This window comes from Phocoena phocoena, chromosome 10 (genome assembly GCF_963924675.1).
Source record: "Phocoena phocoena chromosome 10, mPhoPho1.1, whole genome shotgun sequence".
Lineage (NCBI taxonomy): Eukaryota > Metazoa > Chordata > Mammalia > Artiodactyla > Phocoenidae > Phocoena > Phocoena phocoena.
Genome location: NC_089228.1, coordinates 41,634,203 through 41,660,354, shown reverse-complemented (window position 1 = coordinate 41,660,354; position 26,152 = coordinate 41,634,203). Strand labels below are relative to the sequence as shown.

At 50.3% G+C, this 26,152-nt stretch overlaps 1 protein-coding gene across 5 annotated transcripts in view; it reads right to left on the bottom strand.

Annotated features, from left to right (window-relative positions):
- The window catches only part of SLC6A20 (solute carrier family 6 member 20), a 39,442-nt gene extending 16,694 nt beyond the window's left edge, over positions 1 to 22,748 (bottom strand). For 2 of the 5 annotated variants that reach the window (XM_065885270.1, XM_065885271.1), the window contains exons 1-4: positions 22,498 to 22,618; positions 9,998 to 10,138; positions 8,122 to 8,213; positions 3,974 to 4,201 (exon numbers count right to left, since the gene is read on the bottom strand). In XM_065885270.1, the coding sequence (XP_065741342.1) occupies positions 3,974 to 4,201; positions 8,122 to 8,213; positions 9,998 to 10,138; positions 22,498 to 22,618 (582 nt within the window). Of the gene's footprint in view, positions 1 to 3,973; positions 4,202 to 8,121; positions 8,214 to 9,997; positions 10,139 to 22,497; positions 22,678 to 22,702 lie in introns of those variants that run through there. The other 3 variants (XM_065885269.1, XM_065885273.1, XM_065885272.1) reach the window with 3 other exon arrangements.
- Between the last annotated feature and the right edge of the window lie 3,404 nt (positions 22,749 to 26,152).

Below are 26,152 nucleotides of genomic sequence, written 5' to 3'. Positions count from 1 at the left end.
GGCACAGGTTCCGAGTTTGGGAAACTGGGTGGTGGGATGTGGATGCCATTTAGTGGAGAAGAGGGAACAGGTCCTAGAGACCTCGGTCCTCCACCCTCCCTTCAACCCGAACTTCTTCCAGAAAGGATTTGAGGCAGCCCACAAAAATACATCATCACATTAACATGTTAAAACTGCTAGATAAAGATATCTGTGTAAAAAGAAAATGTGGGCAATCCAGTAAGATAAGCCCAAAGAAAAAGGCAGCCCACAGAATAGGTGTGTGAGGTGCTACCCAGTTTCTGAGCCAGATCGATCTCTGAGCTTCCTCGTGGCCCAAGCAAAGCAGGAAGCACAATCACAAGATTTATATTGTCTCTGAAAGGAAGAAAAAAGTCCAAGAGCTTGGAGGAAGGTCAGGTATCCCCAGGACTGCAGCCTGAGAGAAGCTTAGCCATGGGTGCCATAAAGGAAAAGTCTTGACCACTGGTGTTCCTCTAATAAATACAATAGAAATTCAGTGATTTTTTATGAAAGGCCTCACTTCCAGAGGCTTTAAAATTGATGGAATTTTCTGTGAACCAAAACCTTTCCCTGCTGACATACGTCATGGGTTCAGTGATGTTTTATCTTTGCTTTCCATGGTGGATTTAGAAGTAGCCTCTCGTATTCTGGGTAATTTTAACTTTTACAAAGCCTTACAATAGGGACCTTCAAGTGCATGGATGCCCATCCAGGACTGGAATTTTTTTTTCTCTATATCAACTTGTATGTGCACAAGAGCCCCACATATAAAGCAGTGAAATACTTTGCAAGTTTGTTTGTTTTTGGTGAGAGCAGTTCCCTTAATGTTTACATCCTCCTATGAGAAATACAGCTGGTGACCCAAGTCCACATGAGCCTGAGTTGCACCTGGCCCGACATTCCCACTGAGGTGTGGCACCCATCTTCCCATGAATTTCCAAGGTCACCAGAGTGGTGCTCTGTCCCCTCTCACCCTGGGAATGGCAGGCAGAAGTGGGGTGTCTCTTTTATAACTGCTTCTTAACTGAAAACATTGAACTTGAGATGAGTAATAAATCCACCTGAGATTACAAGAAAAACCAGGTCTGAGGTGGAAATGGATAGGTGGAAAGAGAGGGCATCCGGCCAGTGAGCTGAAGGAAAGCAAGAGACAACAGGGGAGGGGTGACCAATGTCGGTAACCACTGGACACTTAGAGGACACTCAGAGCAAGCCCTTGGAATCTCCCCCCTTCCCCTCAGGTGAACAAGTTTCCCGGAAGGCTCTCTGGAGTCGAGACCAGGCTGGCTCACTTCTCGCCCATCAGGGAAGCTGGCAGGTTTGCTGGACACATGATCCAGCCTGAACTATTGGGAAAAACCATCTCTAAATAATCTGAAGAAAAAAAAAACATTTCTAAATAATCTGGAGGGGTAAAAAGCAGATTCCAACAGAGAAGGCCAGGATATGGCACACAGTCTTTAACAAAATTAATTCCCATAAATAGAGCTGTTGGAGCTCATACAACTCAACAACAACAAAACACAACCCAATCCAAAGATGGGCAGAAGACCTAAATAGACATTTCTCCAAAGAAGACATACAGCTGGCCAACAGGCACATGAAAAGATGCTCAACATTGCTAATCATTAGAGAAATGCAAATCAAAACTGCAATGAGGTACCACCTCACACTGGTCAGAATGGCCATCATTAAAAGGTCCACAAATAACAAATGCTAGAGAGGGTGTGGAGAAAAGGGAACCCTCCTACACTGTTGGTGGGAATGTAAGTTGGTGCAGCCACTATGGAAAACTAGTGTGGAAGTTCCTCAGAAAACTAAAAATAGAGTTGCCATGTGATCCAGCAATCCCACTCCTGGGCATATATCCAGACAGAATTATAATTCAGAAAGCTACATGCACCCCTATGTTCACAGCAGCACTGTTTGCAATACCCAAGACATGGAAACAACCTAAATGTCCATCGACAGAGGAATGGGTAAAGAAGATGTGGTACACGTAAACAATGGACTATTACTCAGCCATAAAAAGAATGAAATAATGCCATCTGCAGCAACATGGATGGACCTGGAGATGATCATACTAAGTACGTCAGAAAGAGAAGGACAAATACCATATGATCTCATTTACATGTGGAATCCAAAATATGGCACAAATGAACTTATCTACAAAACAGAAAGAGACTCACGGACATAGAGAACAGGGGAGGGTTGGATTGGGGGTTTGGGATTAGCAGTTGCAAACTATTATATATAGGATCAATAAACAACAAGGTCCTATTGGATAGTACAGGGAACTATATTAAATATCCTGTAAAAACCATAATGGAAAAGAATATGAAAAAGAATGTATATAAATGAATCACTTTGCTATACCCCAGAAACTAACACAACACTGTAAATCAGCTATACTTCAATTTAAAAAAATAACTAAAGAGAGCTGTTGGGACACTTCTGTCATGGAGAGAGGTGTGGCTTAAGCAGAGGAAACAGACGCTAAGAATGAGTAAGTTTTCATGGCACGACATGTCCTCATCTAACAAGTTTCTAAATGATCTGGTAAAGGGATGGCCTCATTAAGTCTCCAAGTTTGCAGACACTGCCCTCGGATCTTTTGGATCATGGTCATGATAATCTGGCATAGACCAACTGAAGAAATTTTATGAGCATAAACTATCGGGCAAGCTTCAAGACGGGACAGAGTGAGTTGCCGCAGACTCTAAGCTTTCCCCAGGAAGATTCACTAGTCCCTCAGTTCGGCGGTGAGATGGGGTGTTGTTAGGGCTGAGATGCTGGCCACCACGAGGTCTCGGAAACCAAAAGAAGATGTCCTACTAGGCATAGTACTGGGGCATCACAGAACACCTAAAATACCGTGGGTAGTTCTGGTCTTGATGCCTCAAGAAACACATGGTGGGGCTGGAGAAGGCAACTCAGATGGCCAAGAGGATGAGGACAGGTGGACTCTTAGGACCTTCAGAAGGGAAAAGCTGGGAGATTAAGTCATGAAAAGTGTCAGCAAACAGGAGGTGGCTCACCAAACTGAGATGATGGGGAGTTTCTGGGGCAAAGCTGGGTCTGCCTGGCTCCATCCTCACTACTTGGTGCCCTTGGGCAGGACTTTACCTCTCTAAGCCTCAGGGGAGTGGGACAGTGAAATCTACCATGAAGGACTGAAGACTGATACAATGTGCATGTCTAACCCAGGGTGAGAGGAGGGACTGAGTATGAGCAGGGCACACTGGGGGGTTAAGAGCGCCTGCTGCAGCTTGAGAGAGACGGAAGATGAGGGAAACTCTCCAGGAAAACTTTCTACGTGGAGCAGATTAAAGAAGTGTCTCAGCCCCAGCAGGAGTATAAACCTGGGGACACACCAAAGAGTAAAGGTTTCTGTATCAGGCCCGACAGCTCTGGAGGGTCACTGAAAGCAGCTTAGACCAAAGCTGAGTTCTGAAACTCGGCTACACCCCAGAATCACCTGGAGAGCTTTTAAAATCCCAGTGCTCAGGGGGGACCTCACAATGATCATTCTGGAACCTCTGACAGTAGGACTGAGACAGCAGAGTTTTAAAAGCTCTCCAGGTGGTACCACTATGCAGCTAGGGTTGAGAGCCGAGGGTGTCTTGGGGACATCTGCCAACGTGAAGTTTTCAAAGCAAGGAAAACTCTGTTTAGTTGCTTGGCACCCCTTGGGTGGTGCGGGTTTGGGGCTGGGACAGAAATGCTCATCGTTTTAGGAAATGGGAAGGTCCTCATTTCGAGATTTAGGGTTGTGACTTCGAGCACCGCTGGCCATCTCTAGAGTCACTAGCAGATGACTCGTGCCAGCATCCCTGTCCTTGCCCGCCCCCACCCCGCCCAGCTTCTGCCCTTCGACTGCAGAGGCAGCCTTTCTCACACACACACACACACACACACACACACACACACACACACACACACACACACACACCCCGTGCCGCCGTCCCACCTTGCCGGTGGACTCCGTGCCCCGCAGGATACACAAGTACACCAGGAGCCAGGCCAGGATGAGGCACAGCGCTGGCTCCCACTGCACCGCCCCGCTCTCCTGGATGGACGGCGAGATGTTGAGGGTTTTCCGGTACCAGAAGTACTGCGTCGAGGAAGCCTTCTCACACTCCTCATCATAGCCCGTACGGTTGCCATTCAGTGGGCACACGGACCACGGCAGGGGATCCTTTGGGATCAAGACAAACGTTATACACAGAGGTGAGGGCTGAGGCCAAAGGTCGGGGTGGGGAGGACAGGAGGTGGCCCTGAGAGGAGTCTCTTGGAAGAGGATGCTGGTCCCCAAAGGGCAGGCAGCTGAAGCCCCTGAAGGCAGACAGGGAATCGAGGGGTTTGTCACGGGCACGGATGGGGCTTGGGCAGAGAGGTCAGGCAGGGAGGGGCTCCACACTCCCAATCTGCCAGACTCTACGGTGGGTCTGAGAGACCAAATCAAAGGGACAATGGCCAGACCAGCTTTGACAAACGAACTCTGTAGCCACCAGCCCAGGAACCCAAACCATAATTCCGGCAGTAATCAGCCCAGAGTGGACACGACTCGGTCACCGGCTGCAGCTTTCCAAACTTGTGTTCCCTCCAACTCAGGACCAAGTGGAAAAAGCCAAATACGCTCCCCTCACCAATCACACAGCTACAGTTTCCACGCCAGCACACTCCAATCAGGGCACACCTGCAGCCCTCCGTTTCCCACTAGCACGATTTCCCGCTCCTCTGCCTGTCCTGCCTGGAGTTTCTGCCAAATACAAGTGAAGGTGCTGACCTCCCGCTAACGAGCTCCGGATAGACAGCCTCTGCTCGCTCTCATTTGGGTGGTCTGTTTATTTCCACAAGCCCCCCTAGCAAGTCCTAGCATGAATAAGACTTGGGTCCTGCCCTCACTGAATGGTGGAGACGGGCGTTTCCTACAACGGGCACTGGGTTTGGAAGTTAGAGGGGGATGCAGTTCAGCCCCACCACAGCCGTCTTCTGCATCTAAGACAGACACAACCCAGCACTGATGACTTCCTTTGAGCCTGAGTCAAGCTACGCCTGTAGCAGTTCCACTCCTGGACTTCGTAGATAGAGCCAGTAAGAGCCTCTTCTGCTTCCACTAGTTTGAACAGGGCTCTCTGTCACTTAGAAACAAAAGAGCCTAAATGGTGCATGTACAATGAACACGACCCAAGGCCAAGAGCTAAAGAAAAGCTCTGAGCTGAGTGGGGGCGGGTGGTAGATTCCGGCTTGGAGCGGGAAGGGGGTTAGGGGGTCCCACCTCTGCTCTGCCAAGACCAGCCCCTCATTGATCAGATTTCATTAGACAAAAACTCTCCACTGACAGAAGCAAGTCTAACCCCATTGGGTTCAATCCCTGTATTTCACAGGAAACAGAAATGAGCTCCAACGGCATCACTCCCTGATGGGCCAGGGCCACTCTGCCCATGAGTGGCTGGAGCCCAGGTCTGTCATCTGGAAAGTGCTTGGGGCCCATGCTGGTAGGACCCCTAGCAGCAACAGGGGGCCCCTCACCTGCTAGAATATAAGAGCTGGTTTCTAGCTTCCACCTAAAATATTTCCAAAGGCGACCACCAGCAATTCCTCCTCTTGAGAGGTGGCATCCACTACCCCTCCCTGTGAACCTGGGTTGACCTGTGTCTTGCTTTGATCAACAGAAAGCAGTGGAGTCAAGCTGCGTGACTTCCTGGCCTTGGCATCCCACGGCCTTGCAACTGTTACTTTCACCCTCTTGGAAACCAGCTGCCCTGTACAGACACTCGGGCTTGATGGCTGAGTGAGGAGGACTTGTGGAACGAATGGCTATGTGGAGTGAACTGAGGTGTCTGGCGACAGCCAGCACCGAGCCCCTGTCAGGTGGGAGGGTCCCTGTGGACCTGAAGCCCAGACCACAGTCCCTTGGGTTTGCCTGGCCCGTATGGGACTGACTGGGTCCATTCACTAGACCACTGCTGTTGCCAGCCCAGCCCAGCCTGACTGCCAACCTTGGCTACACGTACATGACTTAATCACTCGCGGGGTGGGGGGGGGTGGGGGGTGGGGGGGGGCTTTAAAAACTCGGATGCCTGGGTGCAACGCCAGTGACTCGGATTTCATTGGTCTGGGGTAGGGCCCGGGCCTCAGAATTTTAAAAGCTCCCCCAGGTGATTCCAGCAAGCAGCCAACATGGAGAAGCTTTAAAGTACAGAAGGACTTAAACTGACCAATTCTCAGCACCCAGACTCTCCCCCTCTGCATCAGTGGGTCAGGCAGGGATCCCTGCATCTGTGTTGGTAACATCCCGGTGCTCCCCCAGGGAAAAGCTGGAAAGCCCAGCCTGGTGGGAGGTGGACAAGAGCACAGACCCTGTGGCTAGGCTGCCGCATCCAGCCTCCCAGCTACTCAACTCCCCTCTGCCTCTGGTACGCGCTGTGTCAGCACCACACAGTGCGGTGATGATCACACAAGCGAATAGTTCTGAAGTGCTTGCGACTCCAGCTGGTCCACAGCAAGTGTGAGTGTCTGTTGCTGCAGGTACTATCGTTACGGTGTGACCATGAAGGAGGCTCCAGGGCAGAGGGAGAGGCCCATGGATCTCTGAAGGCTGGAATGAATAATCAAGTGATTTTCAGGAATCACTGATTTTCACACTTCTGAGGGTTAGGAAAAAGTACTCCCTTACTTGAGACACTTTATTTTTGCCTTTAGAAAATGGTCAGATTATCCTGATTTGTTACAAGACACGTTGCTTCCACCTTTGGAAAACTGTCTTAAGTATGCAGACATATAGTGCCTGAGACATGTATGGCAACCCCTTAATTGGAATGGCATTGTGCAGTGCACAACCTGCCCAACCATACATGACAGCCCAGCACAGAGGAGGGAAATGGTTACCAGGCTGGAGAGTAGAGGAGCTGCCCTCCACCCAGAAGGCAGAGGACAGGCAAGGTTGTGGCTAGTCTTCATGGAACTCTAGGTTGAGCCAGGGAAAGGATGAGGGGCTACAGCTATGCTCAGGGCAGAGTCCTTCCTGTCAGGGACATGCACAGGGCATTTTCCAGTGAGATGACCTGGGTGGGGTGGACTGGGAAGCCAGAGTTGGGTGTGGATGTGGCACCTTCTGAGCGTAGATGCTGACTCCTGATTATTGAGGTCATTAACCCAAGCATTCCTTGGGGCCCCAACGATTCAAGGCTGTGCCCAAGGGCTCCAGATACTGGCCTCACAAATTAGGGTCAGTTCATAGTCCATGACTGGCCCCATCTAGCTTTTGGGCCTTGGAGGTAGGGTCTGTCCCATGAAGGCTTGGCTCAGTGGCAAAGGGTAAGGCATCCAGCCCGTGAGCTCCTGTCTCCTCCCTCTCTTTTCCTATCTGGGAGGAGGCCGCAGGAGTGGGGTCCCTGATAGTGAAAGGCAGACTCTGAGGAAAAGACGTGAACGTGGGCAGTGGACGGGAAGTTGCCATTTTGGATATGAAGACCACCTCTCGGTGTGGAATTAGGGTCCTCTCTTCTCTACATGTTCCATTTCCTTCCACATTTTCTACAATGAGCATCAGCTATGGTTATAATCAGACATGCATTTTTAAAATGTCTAATCTTGGGAATAGCTACTATTGTGTTACAGGGGTGACAATGGTCCTTCTAGGAGAACTTTTGTAGAGAAAAGGAGGGGCACAGCCCGGAGTCAGAAACCTAGAAGGACAAGTGACGAGAGGCAGGAAGGGGGAAGAGGAGGGAGGCCGGTACTGTTATGCTCAGTGGGTGGAGCCCTTCCCCATCAGTTCTCTCCACAGGTTTCCCCCTGGGCCCCCTCTGCAGTGGTTCTTAATATTTTTGGGGGGGTCACATCCTTCAGAGAGAACCCGATGAAAGCCATGGGCCTGTTCCCCCAAAATGGGCACATACATCACACACAACAGCAGGGGTCCATGGATCCCTGGCTCAGAAGTCCTCCGCTTGATTGGGGGCGCCCAGCCAGCCCCAGCCCTTCACACCACTTCCTGATAGCTCCTGACTCCCTCAAGGCTGCTGCCCCCACGCTCCACCCATGTGCCGGCAGTGTGCACTCTGTTGCCCTCCCCCTTTCCCGCTCTGACCCCTGCTCGGGTGCGCTCACCTGGAAGGAGTGGAAGAGGTACCAGAAGGCCCAGGCGTTGATGACATTGTAGTACATGGAGAGGAAGAAGGACACCACCACACTGGCCACGCCTGCAGGGACAGGATGCAGAGGGTGCTGAGGACGGCCCCTACCCCGCCTGCCTGGACGGGGCAGCAGGGGTCCCGCCCAGAGCCCCCAGGACATGCCTGCAGGGCCCGCCCTGGGATAGCAAAACCAGGTTTGTGACCTGGCACCTGCGAGCACTTCCTAAGGGTTAGTCTCTTCCACAACCTCTCTCCCCATCTTCTGGGGCATGAGGCCTGTGATGTTCTTTTGATGTGCTTAGGTCCTCACAACGATGTTGTGAAATGCCATGTTATGCCTACTTCGCAGAGAGGGAAACTGAGACACAGCACTCGCCCAAGACCACACAGCTATTAAGTGGCACGACTAGGATTCGCACCTAGTGGGAGAAGCACTTTGTCACTGATACCAGACATAACAGTTGCTCTGTCCCTGGCTCACCTGAAGCTGGGTCATTTGTGCCAAACCCTGCCGAGCAGTGGTGGGGAACATGGCGTGAGGAGGTGTGTCAGGAGTGGGGGGGATGGGGGCTACCCCTGACCTGGTCAGCCCTGCGGGGAACCAGTAGTGTCCTGGAGCTGGCCCTCACCAGCCCCGAGAGCCGCTGTGCACAGCTCTGCCCAACCCCAGGCTCCGGGACATCTCCTTAGAACTTGATGGTGGCCGTGGTGGCAGTAGTTACACCCACCAGTATCAGTAAATGCTACAACCAGGCCTTCCCCTCCCCCACCCCACCTCACCGAGCTGGTTGTTAAACATTCACGAGCAACCCCGATTGGCACCAACATCTGGTATTTTTCCTATTCAGCAAATGCTGCCTCAGAGAAGGCCTCTGTGATTGATAACTCGGGCCAATTGTAAAACCACACACCTCTGTGTCAAATATTAACAGCCATTCAAGATGAGGAGGCAGTTCGATTTGGAGGTGATTCGTGAGGCCACCGGACACATTTCTTCTGCATCTGAGACTAAGTCACGTCCAAGTTCACATCCTCCTTGCTCCCAGAACTTTCCTGTCCCCCTTTCTGCCTGGGGGGTGGGAGAGGTGAGCAGAACAGACCGTGGCCACTGCTGGTCAAAGTTCAGCAGAGGAGCCCCGGCCCAAGAGGGCCGCACAGGTCGGGCAAAGATCTCCCGCGGGCACCCCGGACACTGGCTCAGAGTAACTCAGGGGAGGCAGGATGGAAAGCAGTGCCCCTCTTGCCATCCACTGTGCCTCGGCCTCCACGTACTGGAGATGTTAATGGCACCCACACCCGCTCTCGGCCTCCATGCACTGGAGATGTTAATGGCACCCACACCGCTCTCGGCCTCCATGCACTGGAGATGTTAATGGCACCCACACCCGCTCTGGTGTGATGAAGATTAAATGAGCTCACACACATACACACACATGCCAGCACCTTGCACAGAGCAGGTGCTCAGTGACAGAGGGAGCCGTTATACAGGTTCCCAGAATGGTTGCTGGACAGGACACGGAGTTACAGCTCCTTTCTTAGGCAGCTGTTTCCCTGTTACAAATGAGCAAACTGAGCCCCAGAGAAGCAATGTGGCATCAGTTCCCCAGGGGGTGTGCATCCTCCCTCTGTCACCGTCCCATGGGTAAGAAATCCGGCCCCTCTCAGCGCACATTCTATGGCACCTGTCCTGGGCCTTCTGCCCGCCCCACTCAAGGGCTCTCTCTGGGGCCTCATGCTTGCCCCTTGCTCCAGCAGCTTTGCCAAGGGACTCCCCCCACCGTCACCTTCTCCTGCCCAAAACACAGTCTGGGGGTCCACAGGTGGGAGAGGACTGGAAAGCACCCACTTACCAACGCCACTGAGGTAGGGGTTGATGGTCCTCCAGGCGCCGATGCTGCCCTGGCGCATGCGCTGCCCCACTGCCAGTTCCAGGTACAGGAGCGGCATGCCCTCCACGGTGAGCATGATGAGGTAGGGCACCAGGAAACTACCTGTGGTGTCCAGAGCCGAAACCAGGCCATCACCCAGGGCTTTACTCTGGAACCCACCGAACCTCTGTGCAAAAGGCCTTCCATCCACCCTCCCGTCTTTCCACTAGTCTATTCATCCTTCTACCTTTCCATCCATCCTCCATTCCTTCCTGTATTTTATCTTTCCCTCGGAATCCATCTTCCTCTTTCTACTCATCCTCCATCCTTCCACCCATCCACTCTTCTGTCTTTCCATCCATCCAGCTGTCCCTCTATCCTTTTGTCTTTCTATTCATCATTCCATCCATGGATGACATACAGCCACATCAGTTGTTAAGATCGTTAAATACGCCCATCCTGGGTGGTACATTGCCACCAATGCCAAGACCCTTGAGAGCCTTCCTCAAGGCCTCAGCTGCCCCAGCCCCTCTGCCAGAAACCCCCATTCCATTTCTATTGTAGCAACTAATAGCTGATCAGAGTCTGGACCACTGAGTGGTTAAACGTTTTGAACATCACCTCTGAATCCAGTCAGCCAGCCACCCACCTCCACACACTTCCTTTGGGCTTTTGACATGGCCCAGATGGTGCCCCACCACCTGGGTGGAGGTATTACACCAAACAGCTGTTTTACTAAACGCTTCCTCTGGGCCGGGCCCTGAGCTGAGTGTAGGATGGATGCGAGAGGAGCAGCCCTGCTCCCTGCCCACAAGGGATCACCTGGGCAGAGGAATTTCAGCTGCTTCATGATTGCCTGGAGCCACAGAATACTCCTCTGGGCCTTTGTCTTCAGAGATGAGGCAAGGGATTGCTATGTATGTGTGGAGACAAGGAGGTCCCCGATAGACCGAGCCCAGGCCACCAGCTCCCTTTACAGAGCACCTCTGTTGGATGTATATCCGTTTTATACAGTGGCCTTCAGCCTAAGTTTTCATTTTTTTTTTTTTTTTTTTGCGGTACGCAGGCCTCTCACTCTTGTGGCCTCTCCCGTTGCAGAGCACAGGCTCCGGACACGCAGGCTCAGCGGCCATGGCTCACGGGCCCAGCCGCTCCACGGCATGTGGGATCTTCCCGGAGCGGGGCACGAACCCATGTCCCCTGCATCAGCAGGCAGACTCTCAACCACTGCGCCACCAGGGAAGCCCTAAGTTTTCATTTTAATAAAGGGTATTATGACTAGTTCAAATTTTAAACCCACTGGTTCCAAAGGAGCCACCTGCAGACAATGGCCCTCGGTGAGAGTGGGGAGCCAGGACGTGTGAACGGAGCGACAAAAGGCCCCCCACTGCCAGACACATGGACAGAGACGGCAGCCTGCGGGGGCGTCCCCCACCCTGGCTGCCCCACTGCTTCTCCTGCTGGTCCCGCCCCATCCTCTGCAGCCCCTCGGACATCCCTCCCCCAGCTCCTAGCTCCTTGGCAGGGGACCTGAAAAACAGTTCACTGGGAGAGGAGGGCAGGACTTCTGATTAAAAGAAAACCCTGACTCTACAGCTGCAGGGATTAAAGGCTGGTTACAGAAGGAACTGGCTCTGGAAGTATTAAGGTAAACAACACGATACGTATGTTCACAGGAACGTCTAATATTTACAAAAATGCCTCCATTGTACATACGTAGTGTCCCATAACTCACTTCTCTCCCAACAGGATCTCACCGTCGTTCTCTCGACCACACCGTGTCCCTTCCCATCGCCCCTTAAGCAGCTGCACAACATACCCCCGGGAGAAGGAGCCTAGAATTTCTTTCATCACATCAGTCCCCGGGCACTTAGGCTGTTGCCAGTTTTCTGCCGTCCTAAACAAAGCCTGGTCCACGTGTTTATTTCCTCGGGACAGAAATCCCAGAAGGAGAATGGCTGGCACCAAGGCCAAGCAGAGCCCCCGCGAGGCCCTCTCACGACGGAGAGAAAGGTGCCAGCGTGTGCTCGGGAGAGCGGGCCCCACGTCACCAGACCTCCGCGCTCCCAGCTTCGTCCTCCCTGCTTACATCAAGGCTGCAATGAATCCTGCCCCCTCGTTTCTGGACCCCGCTTTGAAGACTCTGCCAGACCCTGCTCCCTTCCTGCCCAGCAGGGAGGCGTTGCAGCATCTTACCCGGTTCCTCTCAACAGCAAGGAGTCCACGAGGCTGTCAGGGGCTCCCACCCACCATATACCCATCAGTATAGGTTGCGTTGGCACAACCTGCCTGGAGCAGCATTCGAACCCTCAGTGGTTATAAGAAAAGATTATTTTCACCCAAGATGTTAAACAGTAGCCACAGGAGGCCTGGCAAGGTCCACGGAAGGGTTTTCTCTTTCACAGAGCCTGCTTGATGGTCCACTGCCTGTGGGAAGGTTGGACATTCAAGGCCTGGTGCCCAGATGGGTTCTTTAGCGCTGCCCTTCAGTAACTTCTATTACCCCTCCCACTGCCCAACCATCCAAACACACACACAATCCCAATGGATCTGCTCTGTGATCACTTTCTCAACAAATTATGCTAGAACACTGAACATCCATATGCAGAAACAATGAACCTCAACCCATGTATCACATTTTATACCAAAAAAAAGCCCTCAAAATTTATACCTCAAAAAGTCCTACCACACAACATTTCAAAGGGACTTATTTAAGCCTGCTTCTGGGAGCCACTGATTCACAGCAGGGCAACTGGGAAGGCCTTATCCCAAGTCAAATTAGTATTCACTTTCTCAGTTTTGCCTGTTGACTGTGGTCTCCAGGATGAATGTAGTTCCAATGCCTTAATCCAAATCAGGGGATAATTTCCTCAAGGAGGGCTTTAACCAATTAAAGAGTACTGATTTTAAAAACTAAGAACCTTACACTGCCACACACAAAAACAAATGGTCCACAAAACATTCTCCTTTCCTTCTGAAGGTTTTACGATGCACCGTTATCATGAACCCGTCTTTTCCTATTAAACTTAAATGGTCAATTGGGACAAGTGGTTCTGAGACCATCCTTCCACCACTGATTAAGACTGGGGTGGCAGGTACTGGGGAATAATATTCACTTAGCCTTCTGAGCTTTCTGGGCAGACTTGGTGACCCTGCCAGCTCCAGCTGACTTTTTGTCCACTGCTTTGATGACACCCAAAGCAACTGTCTCTCATGTCACGAACAGCAAAATGGCCCAGAGGAGGAGAGTCAGAGCAGCTCTCAACACACATGGGCTTTCCAGGAACCATATCAATGATGGCAGCATCCCCAGATTAAGAAGGGGGCCATCGTCCAGCTTGTCCCCCAGACAATCTTCTTCAGCCCAGCAAACCTGCAAACAACGTGAGCTCTGTGACAAGTCGGTCCAGGTGCACATGCAGCACTGATTTGGCCTTGATGGTTCAAGATAATCCCCTTGAGCTGTGAAGCCAGCTGCTTCCATCGGTGGGTCATTTTTGCTGTCATCAGCCACACTGCCACAACAAACACCTTTGACAGACACGTTCTTGACACACTGAGGCTCACGCTGTCCCCAGGAAGGGCTTTACTCAAAGCTTCCTTTGTGCATTTCAACTGTCTTGAGTTCCTGCAGCTCAAGGCATTTGAGTCCAGTCCTCAGTGGTGCAGGTTCCTGTGTTGGGTCCCCATCTGGGGAGGTCCAATAGCCACCTCTGGGTTATTTTTAGCACAAATCATGCAATTCTGAGTGACTTGCTGGATGGTCTTTTGTAGGTTAGGCCCCATTATATGCTTTTTTTTTTTTTTTTTTTTTTTATGGCTGTGCTGAGTGGCTTGCAGGATCTTAGTTCCTCGACCAGGGACTGAACTAGTGCCCTTGGCAATGAAAGCACCAAGTCCTAACCACTGGACTGCCTGGGAACTCCCCTGACTTTTGAATCCATTGTAAGGTGGCATCTCTCCCTAATGGACGCTATTATGAATGTACCACAGCACAGTGTCCAAGATGCCTCAGGGATCAAAACAACTCCTTGTGCGCTACATTCCCAGCCAGTGAGGTGTGGTCCAAGTGAAACCCCACTCTTCGGCCCTCACCTTGTCCTTTTCCGAATGCACTGGCTGGTATTTTGACGAGTCTATCAATGGAAGAAGCGATTCTCTTGCCTCAGAGATTGTCCCAGGGTCCCTTTTTTTTTTTTTTTTTAAATCTCTCAAAATATTTATTTCAAGTAGAAACGGGGAAGACAACAACATGTAAAACAGTTAAGTAAAAAGCCTTGACAAATACACTCATTTGGTCATCAAGATATAAAAAGCTGAAAATATTACATTAGGTGTTTTGATTGAAAACAGTGTTACTCTAGTCAAGTAGGAAGCCCAAAGCGGTCCCCGACTAAGAGTTAAAGCTCGTCTCTCTATTCGTACACACAGCCCGTAGACAAGCGTCATATGTGTTTTTATCCAGAATGGTTCCCCCCCCAAATCCTTATCTTTTTATTTGTGTTACTTATACGGAAATTATTCAGTGTGTTTGTGTGCTTTTTATAAATAAGTTTTTTATTTTTCTGAATGCCACTAAGCAACCACATCAGCCTCGGACAATATCTGAATCATTTTTACAAAAGTGGAAAAAGCCAAATAAAGGGTCTCAGGTTAAGTGAGAGGCGAGGGTGGGTTATTAATCGATAGGGAATAATTTGTTTGATCAGCACAGTGACATTGCTGAACGTACTTTGAAAGTTGGCCCCGCCTGATAGCAATCCATGTGGATGCAAACCTCTCGGTCCTAGAATTCTTTCTCAAAGGTATAAATGAGGCACAAAGAATCACTAGGAGAAGGATTAGTAAAAGCTGAGTCCTTGCCACGAGTGGGGTGCTGGCCAGAGAAAGTCAAGTCCTTGTACACCCAGTTGAAATGCCAAGTGTCCTGGCACGCCTGTCCCCAGGGGTTGTCCCATAGGGCACATGTGAGTTGGTCTGGTGCAGGAGAGACAGACTTATTTGGATGAGGGGTACCCAGCATCCTCCGGAGAGTCAGGGGGGTGGAGCAAACCCTTACCACTGAGGCCACTGCAGCCTCCAGGTTGCCATCCTGGGTTTGTCAGCCGGTCTTTGCCCTTTCCTCCTGGGCCATCGTGCGCCTCTTGACACTGAAGGCGGAAGGGCTGGGCCCTTACCTCTCTGGTGACTTACCTCTCTCCCAACTACTCACCTTCAGGGAATTCAATGCCACTGCCAAAAAACTGGCGTTTCATTTTGCATCTTCTTTCTTCTGTTGTTGTTCCCTGTTGAACACTTTATTTTTTTCTTAATTTTATTTTATTTATTTTTGGCTGTGTTGGGTCTTTGTGGCTGTGTGCAGGCTTTCTCTAGTTGCAGCGAGCGGGGGCTACTTTTCATTGCAGTGCGCGGGCTTCTCATTGAGGTGGCTTCTCTTGTTGCGGAGCACGGGCTCTAGGCATGCAGGCTTCAGTAGTCGTGGCTCCCAAGCTCAGTAGTTGTGGCTAGCGGGCTGTAGAGCGCAGGCTCAGTAGTTGTGGCGCATGGGCTTAGGTGCTCTGCAGCACGTGGGATCTTCCCGGACCAGGGCTCGAACCGTGTCCCCTGCATTGGCAGGTGGAGTCTTAACCACTGCACCACCAGGGAAGCCCTGTTGAACACTTTAAAAAGCAACATCAAAAAAAAAAAAAAAAAAAAAAAAAAAGCAACATCTACCAATTGAGAAGGGTTCATTTCAAATGAATCCTGATTTTTTCAACTTTCTCCTGATATAAGGCACTTTGCCCTCCGTAAAAAAGGTCAAATTTACAATTCTAATATTTTCAGGGGCCACACGATCTGCATTAGTATAATGTCTGTAGGCCTGATAAATCTTCTCCAAGAATTCAGAGGGGTCTTCATTTGTTTTTTTGCTGAATTTTGTTCAACCTCTTTTTGCTTTGGCTCCCCTTTTCAAAGCCCTGCCAAGATGCACTGATAAGTGATGTTCTAATAAGTGCAGTCCTCCCTCATTGGGTTCCAATTTGGTTCAGCTGTTGGTACTGCCAAGTGGGTTCAGGTGTAGGAGAGCTCCCTATAAAGGAGGGTTGCAATCTTTTCAAATAAACAAGGCTGAGAAACCCAGCTGGCTGGCTGTTGGCATTTAGGCCCCCTATGAGATAATGGGGTAAGGGAAACTCCTGCCCGGGGAGCAGCTCCTCACCCCAACTGGGTGCCCTGTCGGGTCTTAGATGGCAATACCATACCAGGCCCCTGTGCCCCAGGAACTAACACAGGATTTTCTAGTTGATCCCTAGAAGGAGGGGCAGTCCCGAGCTCAGCTGGAGGAGTTAAGCTCTGAAGCAACCTATCCTCACTCTCATTCCTTTCTTTCTCTTATTTTCCCTGATGTAATAGCACAAATACTTGCACGTAAAGAATGTCATCACTCTTCCCCACTTCTTCACAGAAAAGCCACCATAAAACCATAAATAGCAATTAATCATCTCTAACAATTAAAAGGATGCCTTTTTGCCTTGGCATCAGCCAACCAGGAGGAATTCTGGGCTGGGGCTTTTGATGATTTTAGGAACCAAGTGGAACCTTTCTCTTCTCCCTGGGAATGTCCTACAGACAGGTCTTTCCCCCCCCCCCCCCGCCCCTTTTCTATTCCTTTCCTCCATCTGACATCACTAAGAGTTTTTTTTTTTTTTTTTTGGTGGTACGCGGGCCTCTCACTGTTGGGGCCCCTCCCTTGCAGAGCACAGGCTCTGGAGGCGCAGGCTCAGCGGCCATGGCTCACGGGCCCAGCCGCTCCGCGGCATGTGGGATCCTCCCGGACCGGGGCACGAACCCGTGTCCCCTGCATCAGCAGGCAGACTCTCAACCACTGCACCACCAGGGAAGCCCCACTAAGAGTTTTAAATATCACAAAATTGATTTGGCTGTAAATGGAGAAAGAGTACCAAACAAAATGAAATGAAAAACCCAAAGAACAAACAGAAAATCTAAATGAACCCTCAAGTTTGGTCTTGCGGTTTTACATATACCAACGACATAGGAGACCACAAACGACGTAATTAACACAGCAAGGGTAGCAGTATACGGTGCACAGCGTCCCAAGATAACTCTGCCTAAACCCCTTGTGGAGTTTCTAACAAGTACTGTGGCCACACAATGTTACAATAAAATATCATCATCTTCTACTCATGGGTCATGGCTGTAATCAGATCACTTATCCAAAACACACCTCAGAGGACTTTTTTTTTTTTTTTTGCGGTACGCGGGCCTCTCACTGCTGCGGCCTATCCCGTTGCGGAGCACAGGCTCTGGACGCGCACAGGCTTAGCGGCCATGGCTCATGGGCCTAGCCGCTCCACGGCATGTGGGATCCTCCCGGACCGGGGCACGAACCCACGTCCCCTGCATCAGCAGGCGGACTCTCAACCACTGCACCACCAGGGAAGCCCCAGAGGACTTTCTTCTGGGGTAGTTGAAACAGTCTCCATTTTTAAAGACAGAAATTCAAAACAAACAAAACACAAACGGCACATACCAACGCTAGTAGCATCCAAAGAAGCAAACGAACTGGGTAAAAGTCCAACAACTCTTTCCTCTCTCCAACAGGGTACCCTACTCAAATACAAAACAAACTGGGTTATTTTGGAGAAAAAGCCCCAAATGGAGAGGAAATAAAGTTTCCGGCTGTACACACCGGAGTGACTTACCCTACTGTATGGAACCCGTCGGCTCCCAAATATCAATTCCTTGTTCCAATTGCCTAGCACTGGGGCAGCCAGTGCCACTTTGGGGAATTTTGAAGGGCAGATTCTCTGGACAAGTGGTCCCCAGCAGCTGCTAGGGCCTTACCGGAAAATTCCCCAACCCAAAATTTGTTACCGAGTCCAAGCTTGTACTGCACGACAGGCCAATAAATCTAGAGATGAGTTGCTGGGGGAAGGAACAGCGACTTTACTCAGAAAGCCAGAAAACTGAGAAGGTGGTGGATTTGTCTCCCAGTTAGCATTGCCTAAGTTAGCATTCAGGGTCTTTTATACTAAAGGGGAGGGAGTAAAGCCAAGCATTTCCTGGTTCCGGTCAGCCTCCAGGGGGGCAGGGGGGGGGGCGGGAAATGCAGCCATTCACAGGTGAGCCTCGTCAGGATGTTTGCTGTGAGCTAAACAAAGGTATTTTAGCTTAATGCTCCTTACCTGGGAGCCAGGGTTCCCAGAGATGGGCCATTATGTATAATTTAAGCTTATAGGCAACATCCCTTTACTGATTAACTTGTGATAGAATATAAAGGTTCTTCCTTATTACAGGCCCAGCCTAACCCCAACCTAACCCTCATCACATCTCTGTCTCAGTCCCCTGTGTCCACCCTACATGCGCCTGGCACATGTCAGGAGCCCAGGAGTGTGGTTGTCACCAGGAATGAATTTGGAAATCCCAGGATGAGCAGCAGATATGGCACTCCCGGGGACATTTTCTGACGTTTGGGACCCAGCCTCTTGAGCTTACTTTACAAATTGTGTTTGATACTTTACAACCTCTGAAACTCAGGTTTCTGTTCCATCCAGGAGCACTGTAGAAACACCAAGGGCCAGAGACTGAGCACAACACACACACGCACACACTACACAAGGGAGCAGCCGTCGTGCTGCCCACCCGTCCATCTGTGGACTGGCCTGGTGTGGCTCCATCCCAGGCCGGGTGCTGCCCCGAAGAGCTGTGGCTCCAGGCATGCCGGGGCTGGCTCACACCAACTCTCACATCTCCTCCCAACCCCACATTCCCAGACATTCCACTGGTTAGTCTGAACTTGGCCACAGTGGGAGTATTTACACCATGGTCATCAGCAAATGCTATAAATTAGGTCCTGCTCCTCCCTCCAAAAGCCAGTTGTTCTACATTATTGGCACCCCACTGCCTGCCTCCCAGCAGCTGGTGGTCTGGGCTGGGGGATTCCTCTAAAGTATGGTCCATGGACCAGCAGCATCCACTGGCATCACTTAGGAGCTTGTCAGAAATGCAGAATCCTGCCCTCCCCCACAGTTCTCCAAATCAGAATCTCTAGGGGCGGGGCCAGCAGTCTGTAGTTTATCAAGAAGCTTCGGTGGGCAAAGTCTGAGATGCAACGGCCTAAGCACCAGAGAGGCGCAGAAGGGGCTTTGAGGAAAAGCGTCATTGTCTCACTGCCTAGTCAGGTGTCTTCTGACTGCCCCTCTTTATGGGTTAAATATCATACAGAGAAAATTTAGGGGAAAAGAAATCCACATTTCCATGAGCCACATCAGTGTTCTCATTCTTCCATGTTTCTTCCATGATTTGAGCACATTTATATAAAAGTCAACAGCAGGTGCACTCATTTTCCACATGTTGGTATACAACACATTTGCATCCCAATTTCTTCCTGAACAACCACGGCCTTAGACTTTGACTTGGTCTCCAAGGCCTGCTGACTATCAAGCACAGATTTTGTGCAGTTCCTTCAGCTGCCTTTCCTTTGTTCTAGCGTCGGGTGCTGGCACCTGGAATGTAATCTTCAGAATTAACATTCCTTGTGCCGCCTGGCCCACAGAGCAGGAAGGAAGCCTCATGGGAAGGAGCACGGACCCCTAATCCTTTTTATTCTGGGAAGTATTTTGGCGCAGCCTGGCTCTGCGGTTTATAAACAAGCTCTTTGCTGGCTGGCGGGGGGCTGGGTGGTGGAAGCCAGGGCTCTGTGTAGAGGGAAGTTAGACGCCCCTCTGGAGCCTTTCATGATGCGGTTGGTTACCTGTCAGGTACAGAACGGGAGTGTAAACAGAAATCACTTATTGTAGGTGACACCGTTGGGCAGTGAAAGGCTTGGGAAAACCACCAGCACCCCTGCCTCACGAACTCTGCGGCTTTTCATAACAGACCTGGCTTCTTCATGCAACAAATATTCATTGGGTGCCTCCTCTGACCGCACCACTTCACAGAGACGGGGCTAGTGGGCGACAGAAACTCTAGAACAAAGTGCAGGCCTTCTGCCCAGGTGCTGGAAGTGCCCCAGGCTAACAGTGGCATCCCAGGTGGAGGAATAGCTTGGGCAAAGTGTGGAGGTAGAGAGTGGTCATTCACTAATGGACAGTTGTTCAGAACAGTTGGCAGGGAGGGGGGCTGCAGGAAGATCAGTGACAGGAAATGAGGTGGAAACAGGGGCAGGTGTTAGGTGGTCAAGTCCTTACCAAGCCAGGCTAAGCTGTTTGGTCTTTGTTCTGTAGACACTTATGACTGAGAGGACGCCACCCACCTAACCTACATCTGTCCATCCTGGACCCATCCATCTGTCCATCCATGGACCCATGGAGTCCGTCCCTCCACCCACCCACCAATCCATCCTCTCCCCAGTGTCCATTTGCTGGTCAACCATCATCCATCCATCTACCTTTCCAACCATCATCCATCCATCTACCTTTCCACCTATCAGCTTAAGTATACTCTGTACCAGGCACAAGATTTCTTCTTTCTTTTCCTGGGTCTTGAAGGTCTTGCCGTGTCCCTAGCAATTTATATATACAGTTGACCCTTGAACAACACTGGGTTTGAACTGCATGGGTCCACTTATATGCAGACTTTTTTCAGTAGTAAGTACTACAATACTATACAATCCCCAGTGGGCTGAACCGCAGATATGGAGGAACTGTGGATGCGGAGCGCCAACTGTTAGTCATGCGAATTTTCAGGGATTTTCAACAGCGTGCAGGATGGACGCCCTTCACCTCCATGTTGTTCGAGTGTCAATTATATTCCACCTCAGAACTACCCCACCTTACCAGTGTCCACCTGCAGACTACTCAGGTAATGCTGTTGTTAGAAATAAGGAATTAAATAGTCACGTGACAGCAAGGCTCACCTGGCCTCATGTTTGGGAAATGTGTAGCAGGATAAAGGTATCGTGGGTAGGTGTGCTGAATGCCGAATGATGTGGAAATCTCATCCTGACAAATAATTCTCACGAAAGTCAGTTATGAAGCTGTTGGAGCATATGGGAATACACGTACTTCACATACTTATGAGATATATATATATATATATATATATATATATGTGCCTTTCAAATTAAAAAAAGGAGTCAGAGGATTAAGAATGCACTATTTTTTTTAAAAAACTGTACATTCATCTTCTGTCAAGTTTTTTTTTTTGAGTTGGGAGGGGTGGGTGAGAGTGAGGGAGTAGTGTTTTATGTTGGTCTTCTTGAACAGGTTAAACCTAGTAAATACTTTGGTCTAACATCTTTCATTGTCCTCTGCGGTGAAAAAAACCACTCATGCTGAGTATAGAAGACACCACAACACACACACACACACACACACACACACACACACACACACACAGCCAAAGATAACTATTGTTTTATTCTCTTTGGTATGTTTTTGTTCATTCTCTTTTCTCTGCATACTTTAAAACATAATTGAGATCATCCATTTTATACAGCTTTGAATCTGACTTCCCTCCCTCCATTTAATGTATAACATGAAAAGATGCTCAAATACATTTTTTGAAAAACCTTCTTAATGGCTTCCAAGAGCACCACCACGTGCATGTTCCATAATTGATGGAACCAATCCCCTTTAGCTGAGGGCTTAGGAGGTTTCCCATGCCTGGCTCTTATTAAAAGATGGAGGCTATCCTTCTACTGTCTACTTTCTGTCAGAACTATTTTCTTTATGTAGAATGCTAGAAATAGAAAAACTCAGAAAAAAATTTTTTTAATGCTGAGACTTCAATCTCTATTGCCACCTTGCCTTCCAAAAAGGCACTTGACCCTCACTGAGGTTCTCTGGCATGTCACAGAAGGCGTCTCCAGCTCCCTGGAAGGTATGCGAATGCTGTGTGGGTGCGTTGCTGTCTAGTGAGCGCACTGTGACGCTTCAGAGGAAAAATTTGTAAAAAACCAAAACAAACGAACAACACTGCAATAGAGTGATTAGCCTTCCTGCCTACTGTGGTCCCAAACCCAAATCAATCTTGTGATAAAAAATTTAAAGAAATAGCTCAAAATCCTTTTATCCTGAGTTTCAAATCATGCTGCCAGGAATGTTTCTGATCTGAAAGTTGTATAATGAGTTTCTATTGAACAAGACGATTTCCTGCTGTCAGACCCCTGCCATCTCTTCTCCCGAGGGAGGAAAACAGTGTACCCCCCACCCCGTGCCTCCTACTGCTCACAGAGCCGCAGCCTGACCAACAACGGTGACAAGGGCGTGCTGGGGGGCTTGGCCGCCCCGGGGATGGGGTCGGGGCTGCAGAGGGCTCGAGAAGGCGCTCTGGATAAGAGCTTCAGCTGTGGACTGAGATGTCCTAGGTCCGATTCCCGCCTTTGTGACTCTGGGCAAATCACTTCGTTCTCTGAGCCTCAGTTTACTGGCAGGCAATATGGGGCTAACCCCAGCGCGCACCCCCAGGCCACTCGGCACAGAAGGCGACCCCGCGGGGTCTTGAGGGGACTGCGCAGCCCGGGCGCCGGCACTCACCTCCGCCGTACATCTGGCACAGGTAGGGGAAGCGCCACACGTTGCCCAGGCCCACGGCGTACGAGATGCAGGCGAACACGAACTGCAGCGGGGTGGCCCACAGCGGCCGCGCTCCGTCCATGGCCCCGGAGCACGGCGCGCGGCGCGCTCGGTGCGCGGCCGCCAGGAGCGCCGTCTCGCCCGGCTCGACCTGGGGATGGCCCCGCGCCTCTGCCGCGGCGGCTCGCCCGCTTTTTAATTGCTAATCTCATTAACGGCGCTCGCGTCGGAGGAGCGAGGCTGGTAAATGGATGACGGCGAGCCCCACCCCGCCGCCGGGCCGCCGCGGCCGGGAAGGCACCCGAGATTGCGCCGTACAGGATGGCGCCCGGGCCCCTCCAGCTCGACGTGGGGTCTGGTGCTTCGGCTGTGGAGCTCCTGGGAGTGGCTAGGTTCCCTCCAGCACCTACCCAGCATTTACAGAGTGTCTACTGTGTGCCAGGCTTTGTCTGGGGACAGGGCTGTGAACACCACAAACATCCCCAGCCCTCCCAGAGCTGACATTCTGGTAAAGGGAACTGCTTAAATGAACTGGATGAAATAGCCCATTTTCAACTATTTTTGACCTACAGAAAGGATAATTCCATATGGTTTACCCTAGTCCATATTTAAGACAGAGAGAGGCAAGGAAGGCAACTAAGGCAAAGGGGTTAGCAGTTCTGGGGGCGGGGGGGGGGGTAGGCTGGGGTGGTCAAGGAGGGCTTCCCAGAGGAGGGGACTTACATTTGCCCAGAGACCAGAAGGAAGCAAGGGACTCCCCCCACCTCTCCAGCGGAAGAGAAGTGATCCAGGCAGCCATCTCCTTCCGTTCACAGACAGGTTGTGTGTGCCTACTGTGTGCAGGGCCGGGAGTCTGGCTCTGTAGTGCAGGATGGGGCCAGGAATCAGGTTTCGAACAACCACTGTGGGAGATTCTACTCCTGGGGCCAGAGATTCTGGTTCACTAGGCTTGAGCAGGTGGGGGCTAAGAAACCTCATAGTTCTACCAGTCTCTCAGGTGATTTGGTTTAAGGAGGTCGCTAGAAACGACTAAGTCAGGCGCTTTGGGAGTGAAGCAGGATCTGGCTTTGAATCTCAGTTCTGCCACCAACTTGGCTATGTGACCTTGTACAAGTCATTTAACCTCTCTGAGCCTCTGTTTCCTTATCTATAATGGGAACAAATATTTTCCCCTTCCATGAGTTCATGTGAGAATTAATTGAGAATTTAGCTTACTATCAGGCACATACTAAGTGCTCCGCAAAGAAGTCATTACTACAGGCTGAATGAATAACACACTAATGACATACTTTCAACAGTGCACCTGGTACAGAGTAAGAGCTAAGAAAATACTTGATAAATAAGTAAAATTAAAAGGAGGTGAAAAGCTGAGCTGCCAGTGGGAATCTTAGTTGATGCCAAAATGAAATCACCACTGTGGCTCAACCACTGGTTGGACTGTCCCAGGGGTTCCTGCCTGGCTAGCGGCACAGGAGAAAGCGGGGTGTGCTGAGGAAGATAGGGGCTCCTCAGACATACCACCTGTCCTCGACCTTCCTACCTCCAACAAGCAAAGGAGAAAAAGTTCTCAATGCAGCAGGGGAGACGATTTTGATTTTTAGACTTCGAATTCTAGGGAGTGTTTTTTTTTACCCCTCACCTCCTCCCCAGAGGAACCCACTACCCTGGTTTCTATCCCAGAGGTCAGTTTCAGCTGCTCTGACCTCTACAAAACTGAACTCAGCAGTATGTGCTCTTTGCTGCCTGGCTTCCTCGGTGGGATTTACTCACATTCTGGTGTGCAGTGTGTGATGTCCTTTATCCCTGCCCTCTAGGGTTCTGGGGTATGAACATATTCGAGTCCATGGCTGAGGGACGTTTGTGTTGTCTCCAGTTTGGGACTGTGATGAATAAAGCGTTACTGAACATCCTAGTACGTGTCCTTAGGTGCGTGCATCCACTCATTGCTGGGAACTCCGGGCCATCAGGTAGGTATGTGTGCACCTTTAGTAGACATTGCCAAACTGTTTCCAGAGAGGTAGTACCAGTTTACACTCCCGAGAGTTTCAGGTGCTGTGCATCCTCACCAACACTTGTCATTGTTTTCAAAGTTCCACCCGGTCTTGTAGGTGTGTAGTGATACTTTGCTGTGGCTATTAATTTCCCTAATGCTAATAAGGCTGCATACCTTTCCACAGGCTGATTGGGTCATTTGCATATCCTCTTTCATGGAGTGCCTGTTCAAGTCTTTTGCCAGCTTTTAAATGGCTTGTCTGTATAGTTCTTTATATATTCTGAATATGGGTTCTTTGTCAGTTTTATGTATTACAGATTTCTTCTCTCAGTCTGTGAGTTGCCTTTTTATTTTATCAGTAGTGTCTTTTGATGAACAGACGTTCTTAATTTTAATAAAGTCCAAATTTACCAATCTTTCACCTTAGTCTTCTCCTTTAGTTTTTTTTTTAATGTCATTTTAAGAGACCCCTCCCTTACCAACTCCAAGGTCATGATGATATTCCTGATAATTAAAATTTGTGGCAAAATAAGTCTCAGAGACCCACAGAGAGGGCTGCCTTTTAATGCTGTCGAATAGTAAAGAAGGCATGTTGCTGCCTCTAGCCATCCGCCTGGCATGCTCTTGTTCTCATAAATGACTTTTCCCTAGACAGTACCTGGCTATGTGGCCGCATTTCAGACACTGGGCACCTTGGAGAGATGCCCAGCCTGTTACCTGGAAGAGGAGGTGGCTTGGCGTTTGTTGGTTTGACATAAGCAAGGCCCCTCTTCGATTCCCTCCCCCAGGGATCAGGCCAGCACCTCTGTCCAGTCACACTGGCAGACTCCCTGGGAGCCTGTTCATGCTGTGAGGCCCTGGGTAGGGCTGTGGGTAGCACAAGGAGGCATCCCTGTAACAGGACTAAGTAACACCTCAGGCCTCCTGGTAACATCCCCACACTTTCCTGAATCCCATCTGACAAGACTCTAACCTGACAAGACCCATTGTGCTGCTGTGGCTGCTAGGAGAGGACAGAACAGGCCTGGGTGGGTGTGCTTGCCCAGGGAGCCAGCAAAGCAGGGGGGTGGACGTTAGTGGTGGTGGGCTGGCAGATGGCTAACAACTGGCTCTCTGCGGCAAGAGCTCTGATATGTAGGTTTACCAATTTCTATGGTGTAAATATTCCCACCACAGCCGATTCCAAGCTACCAACATGGTGTCACTGAACATGGAGTTGGGAGAGAAGTGCAGTAGCTCACCGTTAAACAGAACGTCCACCACACATATGCAATGATACAGATAACCTCAAGAACAGAGCTAATAGTGTAGAAAATAATTAGGAAGTGGTGGGCTTTGAGTATTGACTACCTCTGTTTTAAATAATTTGTTAGTTCATATAACTTAATTTTTAATAATGGCTGTGTTTACGGGACTTCCCTGGTGGCACAGTGGTTAAGAATCCGCCTGCCAATGCAGGGGATGCGGGTTCGGGCCCTGGTCTGGGAAGATCCCATATGCCGCGGAGCAACTAAGACCGTGCGACATAACTACTGAGCCTGTGCTCTAGAGCCCACGAGCCACAACTACTGAGCTCTCGTGCTGCAGCTACTGAAGCCCATGTGCCTGGAGCTCATGCTCTGC